The sequence below is a fragment of the Phascolarctos cinereus genome, unplaced genomic scaffold (assembly GCF_003287225.1).
Source record: "Phascolarctos cinereus isolate Bilbo 61053 unplaced genomic scaffold, phaCin_HiC Scaffold_7;HRSCAF=346, whole genome shotgun sequence".
Classification (NCBI taxonomy): Eukaryota; Metazoa; Chordata; class Mammalia; order Diprotodontia; family Phascolarctidae; genus Phascolarctos; species Phascolarctos cinereus.
In genome coordinates this window covers 170,262,752-170,272,275 of record NW_027556180.1, presented here as the reverse complement: position 1 = coordinate 170,272,275, position 9,524 = coordinate 170,262,752, and the positions used below count along the sequence as shown (strand labels likewise).

At 35.9% G+C, this 9,524-nt stretch overlaps 1 protein-coding gene across 4 annotated transcripts in view; it reads right to left on the bottom strand.

Moving 5' to 3' along the window:
• Positions 1-798: 798 nt before the first annotated feature.
• PROZ (protein Z, vitamin K dependent plasma glycoprotein) overlaps positions 799-9,524 on the bottom strand; it is a 33,895-nt gene continuing 25,169 nt past the window's right edge. For all 4 annotated transcript variants that reach the window (XM_020965206.2, XM_020965207.2, XM_020965209.1 and 1 more), the window contains 2 exons: positions 9,283-9,400; positions 799-2,884 (listed from right to left, as the gene is read on the bottom strand). In XM_020965206.2, the coding sequence (XP_020820865.1) occupies positions 2,370-2,884; positions 9,283-9,400 (633 nt within the window). In that variant the 3' untranslated portion in view covers positions 799-2,369. The remainder of the gene's footprint in view (positions 2,885-9,282; positions 9,401-9,524) is intronic.

The window sequence follows — 9,524 nt, the reverse complement described above, 5'->3', positions numbered from 1 at the left end:
CTCTCCACTCCCAGGCTGTCACATATTAAGTGTCAGAACCAGAATTTGAATGCAGGACCTCTGGTTCCATGCCCAGGGCTCTTTCTACTGTACTCTACTGTACTGAAGACAAGTCTCATAACGGTCTTTCATGTTTGGGCCGGACATTCACTCATATGTGTTGTGTTGAAAATGGTATGATGGCAAAAAGGATTTTACTTTCATGCTCCAGCCAGACAGTCAAACCTTACTCAGTGGCTTCCTTGGGTCCTCCCCAGAAAAGGAAATAAAGGGAGGACGTAGGCAAGAAGAGACAAGAGGAGAGGAGAAAAAAGAGAAGGAAAGAGAAAAGATAGAGGGGTGAAAATTCTAAAAGATGCTCAAATATTTTCTTTTTGATCCATTGCCACCCCTCCCCAGTACTTTCTGACCCGTCTTTTTAAAAATAACTTCTTTATCCCCATTCGATATTCATTTTCTCCCACCTTGAATCACTATTCAGAGTTCCGATCTTATCCAGGGTCTCTGGATGAACATGCTTTTTTAAGGTGTAAAAATTACCTTATTGCCTCTTCTCAGTTCCAAAATTAGCACTCATTTTTGTATGTGTCAAACTCAGTTCCATTTTGATTATATTATACCCAGAGAGACTGAATTAACTCTCAGTTCCCATGATTGATTTCTGCTCTTTTCTGGTATGAGGCAGTCAGATGGCATAGAGCAAAGATGTCGACTAATAGAACTTGAGACCATTAAACCATACATAAAGATCCCCATGGGTGCATATTGACTTAGAAAACCACATATTCACGTGATCTATGTTCTATTGTATTTTTATTTTGTTAAATATTTCCCAGTTACATTTTAATCTGTGTGCATGTGGGAGTATCATAGGCTTCCTGTTTGACATCTCTGGTGCAGTGGATTGAGCAGAAAACCTAGCATCAAGAAGACCTGACCTCACATTAGCTGCACGATGGTGGGCAAGTCACTTAACCTCTCTAATACTCAGTTTCCCATCTATAAAATCAGGATAAAGCAACTACTTCACTGGCAATCAAGCAAGATAATATATGTAAAGTTCTTTGCAAACAATAACATGCTATAAACATGTTATCCATTTTTATTATCAGTTTTTTCATAATTAGATTTATCTTTGCTTTCCATTGATTGACTTTATTATCTACAGGCATGGGATACGATTGGGATTTCTCTGGTGTAGAGGAATTTTGGGTGAGGAAATTCTTTGGTCAATGTAGATCTGTATCTTCTCTGCAAATTACAGTCTTAGAGAGTTTCCTAGGACATTGAGAGATACAGTGACTTAGAGTCACACAGTCAATATGGTCAAAAATAGGACTCAAAACCTTCTTGGCTTTGAGGCAGGCTCCACATCCAATTCCCCGTACTACCTCTCGTGTCATATACATGTACACTTGATTTCACACTTTACAGATCCATGATTTTATTGGTGGGGGCAATCCCCCACCAATACAGATCATTAATCATGGCCCTTCTACACTTTAGTTTCAAAAGTTGCTGCAGCTTGGTTAAAAAAACAAGCATGACTTATTAAACAGCTTTTGGTAATAAGTCCCTCCCACTTAAAATTTAGCTAGCGCGTTCCTCTGATAATAGACATGTAGTCTATTGCCAAGCTCGCCCTTAAAAGATTTTCTGGTTTGGTGGGAACTGATCAGCTTCTATTCCACTGACATAGCTTTTGAGTACCCAGGATCACCTCTATGCCACACAGTGAAGCATGATTGTCAGACTTTAATGCAAGACAAAAAGTACACTTTATTCTTCTATTTATGGATTTGAAACAAGGCACTTTTTAAAAACGTACTTTGATTAATACTGTTTATATCTTTTTAGTATGTGTAGTTATTAGTAAACATTTCATTTTAGAGGATACCTGAATTTTACTAGTTTTAAAAGAATTTAATTTCATCTCATATGAATTATAAAGCAAAGTAAAAAGAAATAAATATCACACAGCTTTCTACCAGATCTGTTTCACAGTATCTCTGCCAGTTCAGTTCATCAAATTTTTTAATTTCTAGAAAGCATGTTATTAGGCATTGGGGGAGATAAAAACATCCATTAGACACATTTCTTGCCCTCTTGGAGGGTGAGATCTGAAGAAAGATAATTTCTGATTGGATGGAAGGGGTTGTTGGTTTCTTTTTTTTTTTTTAAACTAGATCTGGCATGTTAGCTGAGCTATAAAGAATGGGCACCAGAAAGAAATGAGGTTTGGGGGAGGAGAAGGGTATTCCAAGTGTAAAATTCTGTAGCAATATTGCCAATTTATGATCAACTCAGGATCACAGTTATAATTGGGTATTTTCCATAGAGTTTATTCTTTCTATTCAGTTGCTTTTCCATTATTGCATTATTTGCTCAAACCACATTGAATATCTTGAAATCTTGGTGAAAAGATATAGTGGTCCCAGCTTTTCAGTTGGTAGAGAGACCATAATACCAATCAAAAACCAAGTTCCTTTATGTTCAGCCATGACAATACTTCCCTCTACCAACTGCCAGTCCACTGTTGCTTTGCTTTTCTCACAAAATAGCCTTGTTGTCACTGTCACATTGAGTATTTCTTCACATTTTTCATTCTCAAAATATACACTAGGCAAGTCAATCAACGAATCACCTAGTTCTGTTCCATTGAATGTCCAGCCACTGACAACGTTCATTTTCTCTGGAATCAAAATGTGTTCTGCAAAATCCTTTTCAGGGATACAGATGGGAAGTCCATTGCTGCCACATTGAATGGGCTCATTAAGCTCTAGCAGTGCTAGGTCATTCTGCTTCATTTCTTGATCATATCTCATATGCACGTGCTTGTTCTTTATTTTAATCTCCAGTGGGGCTCCTGGTGTACCATCTTCACCTATTTAGTAATGACACAATTACAGGTCATTTTAGAAAAGTATTAAAAATTTCCAAAGTTAAGGGAATTCAATCACAAACAATTGTTATTTCTTATATGACCCTAGCTTCAATAGCCCAGTACCCAGAGACTACATATGGATAGTGAGTCAGTAATCCCTGCAGCACCTATTTATACATGGTGATAGGATAGAGGTCTATGATGATTTAACAAAAGCCCAGTTTTCATTTTGTTACTCTTCTCTCCCCTCCCTTCATCCCCAATCAGAATTAAAAGTAAATAAGACTTGACAATTTCATCCCCTCCTTGAGAAATTCATTTTTGAGGTGATGAAATGTTTAACAGGTAGTTGGGAGAAGGAAAAATCAAAATCTGAACAAGCCCATGATAACCTGAAAATCGAGGGTTCAAAAATAACTTTTTGATGTCATTTGATTTTTTTTTTTATCTTTTTAAGGGTCACAGATTCAGAGCTGAGAGAGACCTCAGGGGACATCTGGTCCCATCTCCTTTTTTTTATAGATGAGGAAACTGAGGTCAAGAGAAATGAAGTGACATGCCTAATGTTACACATGTGATAAGCAGCAGTGAACCTTTTTTCTTTTTCCTTTTCTTTCTTTCTTTCTTTTCCTTTTTTTTTTTTTGGTAGGCAACTGGGGTTAAGTGTCTTGCCCAGAGTCACACAGCTAGTAAGCGTCAAGTGTTTGGTCTGAGGCCGGATTTGAACTCAGGTCCTCCTGACTTCAGGGCCAGTGATCTATCCACTGTGCCACCTAGCTGCCCCAAACCTTTTTTTAAATTAGTTTTTATTGATGAGTTGTTTTTTTTATCATCAGTTTTCCCCAGTATCCTTCTTCCTCCTTCTAAGAGTCATCCCATATAACAAGTAGTATTTTTTTAAGACAAGAAAAAGAAGTGGAAAAAAAATCAGAATAACTGATTAATACATTGAAAAATCCTGAGAATAGATAGATAGATAGATAGATAATGTACAATTCTTGCGCTTTCCACCGCTGCAAAGGTGGGAGGATCTTCTCATATCTCTTCTGTCTAACCACATTTGTTCTTTAAAATTCCACAACATTCATTTTTGGTTGAATCACAATCTTAATCCAGGTCCTTTTATTCCAGCTCTAACACTCATGTGGCTTCATCATTGAACCCCTCCAGAATCCATCATTTAGTGACTGCAGGTATGTTTGACAACATCCCATACAGAGATATTCAGCCTTCTCTGAGTATCTGAGAGTAGTTCTGCTTTTTATACTCATTTCCTGTCAGTCTGACTCTGATTCAAGCCACCTGGAGGCCTCAATTTTAGGGCCCTCTTGGACCACTGCTTCTATGATAAGTAGAGATAAGTTTTATAACCGACACCCCACATCATTTACCAAGATAAGCTCTAGGGGGCAGCTAGGTGGCACTGGCCCTGAAGTCAGGAGGACCTGAGTTCAAATCCGGCCTCAGACCAAACATTTGACATTTACTAGCTGTGTGACCCTGGGCAAGTCACTTAACCCCAATTGCTAAAAGCAAAAAAAAAAAAAAAAGATAAGCTCCAAAAGGATTTATGACCTAGATACAAAAAGTCACATCATAAATGAGTTAGAGGAACAAGAAAAATAATCTTGCAGATTATCAATAGACCATCTTGGTTACATAAAGTTAATTTTTTTTAGCACAAACAAATGTGACTAAGATTAGAAGGAAAACTATCTGGGAAAAAACTTTGTAGCAAGTTTCTCTGATAAAGACTTCATTTCCAAAGGATTCAAATTTGTAAGAATAGGAGCTAATTGCCAATTGAGAAGTGGTCAGAAGAGGTGAAAGGGCAGTTTTCGAGAACGGGGGAAGAATAAGCTTTTGTGTAGTGGCCACTATGTGGTGTCTTGTGACCCTCACAACAGCCTTGAGAAGTAGGTGCTGTTATTAACCCTACTTTATAGTTTGGGAAACTGAGACAAACAGCTTAAGTTGCGTGTGGTCACACAGCTAGTGTCTGAGGCCAGACTTGAATTCAGAGCTTCCTGATTCCAGGAAGCACTGTACGGCACTGTATCCACTATAGCACCTAGTTGCCTCTGTCTATAGCCATACCCATTAGACTGGCAAAGTTGACAAAAATAGAAAATGACATGTTAATGGGGCTGTAAGAAAACAGGTACTTTAATGTACCATTGGTGGAGCTGTGAATTGGTTTAGCCATTCTGGAAAGCAATTTGGAACTATTTCCAAAAAGTTACTAAGTTGTGCATGTCTTTTGACCCAGTGATGCTTATTCTCCAAAGAGTTCAAAGGAAAAATTTTTTGTAAAAAAATATTTCTACCAGCTCTTTTTTTTTAGTGCCAAAGAACTGGAAATTAAAGGGGCTACCCATCAGTTGAGTAATACTGGAAAATAATATGCTATATGAATGTAATGAAATACTATTGTGTTGTAAGAAATGATGAAAGAGATGGTTCAGATTTCTATGAACTGATGCAAAGTTAGGTGAGCAGAACCTGGAGAACAATTCATACAATAATACCAACATGGTAAAAATTAGCAGTTTTGAAAGACTTAAGAATTGTGATCAATGCAGTGATCCATCATTATGCCAAAGAACCAGTGATGAAGAATGCTACGCACTTCCTGACAGATGGACTGATTAATCAGATGAGACACTCATTTGTGGACATGGCTAATAGGGGAATTTGTTTTGCTTGATTATGCTTATTTGCACAAAGTTTTTATTTTTATTTTTATTTTCTGTGGTAAGGAAAGTGGGAGGGGAAAAATAAATGTTTAACAACTGAAAAAAATTCAACAAAAAAATTTTATAGTGACTTAGAGATGTTTTACAATGTTAAATGATGTTATATTACTGCATATTTTTATGGTGCTATAAAGTTTTCTGCTCTTCTATTTATTTTTATTCTGAACTTTGTTGTTCAGTTGTTTTCAGTCATGTCTGACTTCATGACCCTATTTGGGATTTTCTTGGGAAAGATACTGGAGTGGTTTGCCATTTCCTTCTTGTGCTCATTTTACAGATGAGGAAACTGAGGCAAAAACAGAGTTAAGTGATTTGCCTAGGGTCACACAGCTAGTAAGTGTCTAAGGCCAGATTTGAACTTAGGAAGATGAGTCTTCCTGATTCTAGGCTAGGCACTCTATCCACTCTGCCACCTAGCTGCCTCTATTCTGAACTTAATGAACACCAAATAAAATGGGCAATTCCATATGTATAAAACAAAAAAGAAAGACTTCTTTCTCCAATGCCCCCTTCCAAGTACCAGGTACCCTCCCTTGCTTCTCAGCTTCCTTTTATGTATTGTCTTCCCCTATTAGAATGTAAACTGCTTGAGAACAGGGATTGCTTTTATATCCCCACCTCTTAGAACAGTGCCTGGAACATAATAAGGTGTTGGTAGAATTTCTGGGTCAAAGGATAGGGCATTTTAGCCACTTTTTAAATATAATTCTAAATTGTTTTCCAGAATTGTTAGACTAATTCAGACCTCCACCAATGGTATAGTGACCTATTTTTGTGCAGCCCCTTCACATTGCCTTTATCCATCATTTGTCAACTTTACCAATTTGCCAGGTGTGGGGTAATACCTCAGAGTTGTTTTGATTTTAATTTCTCTTATTATTAGTGATTTAGAGCAAACTTTCATGTAGTTTTTAATCACTTGCAATTCTTTTGAAAATTATTTACACATATTCTTTGACCACTTAACTACTAAAGAATGATCCTAGATGTTTATGTTAGTTCCCTATATATATCACAAATTTCACACTCCTCTGAGATATTTGAGGCAAAGATTTATATCCCATTCAACAGTTTCCCCTCTTATCCTACTTGTATTGGTTTTCTTCATGTAATTAATTTCGTTAAGAATTTTAGCTTCATTTTTCAACTATATAGAGAAGTGAGTCAAATTTATAAGACTACAAGTCATCCCCTGATTGATAAATGGTCAAAGGAGATGAACAGGCATTTTCAGATGAAGAAATCTATCTATAGTCATATGACAAAATGCTCTAAATCATTATTGATTAGAAATGCAAATTAAAACATCCCTGAGCTACCACCTCATACCTATCAGATTGGCTAATATGACAGAAAAGGAAATTGCAAATGTTGGAGGGGATATGGGAAAATTGGGACACTAATGAACTATTGATGGAATTGTGAACTGATCCAATCATTCTGGAGAACAATGTGGAACTATGCCTAAAGGGCTATGAAACTGCATACCCTTTGATCCAGCAATACCATTACTAGGTCTGTATCCTAAAGAGATCATAAAAAAGAGAAAAGGACTCACATGTACAAATTTATTTATAGCAGCTCTATAAATTGTGTCGGCAAAGAATTGGAAATTGAGGGTATGTCCATCAGTTGGGAAATGGCTGAGCAAGTTGTGGTATATGAATGTAATGAATTATTCCATAAGAAATGATGAGCAGGTGGATTTCAGAAAAAGCTTGGGAAGACTTACATGAACTGATGCTGATTGAAGTGAGCAGAACCAGGAGAACATTGTACACAGTAACAGCAACACTGTACAATGATCATCGATGAATGACTTAGTTATTCTCAGCAATACAATGATCTAAGACCATTCCAAAGGACTCATGATGAAAAATGCCACCAGACTAATGGAGTCTGAATGCCAATCAAAGCATACTATTTTCACTTTGTGTGTGTGTGTGTGTGTGTGTGTGTGTGTTTCCTTTTGGCCTGTTTCCTTCTTTCACAACATGACTAATATGGAAATAGGTTTTACATGATTGCACATATATAACCTATATCAAATTGCTTATCATCTTAGAGAGCAGGGTGGTGAGGGAGGAAGGTAGAAAATGTGGAACTCAAAAAAAATTTTTAAATGAATGTTAAAAATGTCTTTACATGTAATTGGAAAAAAGTAAATACTATTAAAAAAGAAAAAAATAATTCTAGCCTAGCACGACTAAATCTTAATCTCTACTATGATGAAATAATCATCAAAGATATTTGGTGGGCTAAAAAGTAAAATACTTGATCAATGGAACATATTAAGTAAACAAGACCCAGAAGAAACTAACAGGATCAAGGTATTCCATATAGCCCAAGATACCAATTACTGGACTCCATGTTCAACAAAAATTGTTGAAAAAATTGGAAAGTATCCTGGTAGAAATTAGGGTCACACCAATATCTTATACCATATATCTTCGAATAGATATGTGACAAACATAAAAGGTTATATTTCTTTTTTATAAAGTTAGAGAAGCGATGGCAATAACTTTCACAACTGTGATTGAGAATATTAACTAAAGAAGGGATAGAGGTTATTAGAGAAAATAAACTTGAAAAGCTTTTACACAACTAAAATCAATCTGTCCCTTGTTTATTTCTTATCCTTTGACACATCTATTAGGGGATGACTCTTCTTTTATATTTATATAAATTCCTATGTCTCTTAGATATCAGATCTTTATCAGAGTTATTGTTTGTGATATTTTTTTCTCATGTAAGTGCTTAGAATTAAAAGAGAAGCAGTAAAGTGGAAAAAGCAATCCCACAGAAAAGCTCTGGTAAAAGTATGATATCTAAGATATAAGGAATTAATATAAATATGTAATCCATTCCCTAACAGACTTTTTTTTAAGGCAATTGGGGTTAAGTGACTTGCCAGGGTCACATAGCCAGGAAGCGTCATGTGTTTGGTCTGAGGTCAAATTTGAACTCAGGTCCTCCTGACTTCAGGGCCAGTACTCTATCCACTGCGCTACCTAGCTGCCCCCTAACAGACATTTCAAAGGATATGAAAAATCAGTTCTCAAATAAAGAAATAGAAGCTATCAATATCCATGTGAAAGAATATTCTAGTTCCCAACAATAAAGTAAATGTAAATTAAAGAATTCTGCCCTAGCCAGAATTGTGAAAGGTAATCAATTTCACTCCCTATTTTTTTTATAGTTTATGTCATAAAGATAATCAAGTTGTATCTCCATTTTTAGTTTATTGTGGTCTAAGTTGTTGGTCTAAACTTTGTTTCTGTCAAACAGCCTCAGTTTTCCCAGTAATTCTTTTTAAGTAGGGATTTTTTCCCCAAGTAATTTATGTTCTTGAATTTATCCATCATTAGCTTCTTGAGTTCAATTATTTCTGATTCTTGCTTATCTGATCTCTTCCATTTGTCTACTTTTCTATTTTTTCAATCAGTAATAAATAATTTTGATGATTGCTACAATATAGTATAATTTTAAGTCTGGAAGCATCATTCCCACTTCATTGCGCCTTTAAAAATTATTTGCCTTGAGATTATAGAGATTTTGTTACTTCAAATTAATTTTATTCAAAAATTTTACTTTCAACGAACACTTGTAAAAAGTGATGAGGTAAGAGTAATAATTACTCACTTAGCTTCACACTGATGTTTCCATGTAGGAGTGAACATTTTGCTGTAGTCAACACAAAATTTTCCTGTACTATAACACCACCGCAGAAGTCCTTTCCTTGTGAATTTGTTAATTTGACCTTAAAAAAAAAAAGACATAGTTATTTAGTCAACACTATTTACAGCAACATATAATAGAGGTCTTGTTTCTACCCCCCTCCAATTTGATTTGTATCAAACCCTACAATTATGTCTTAGTGGCCA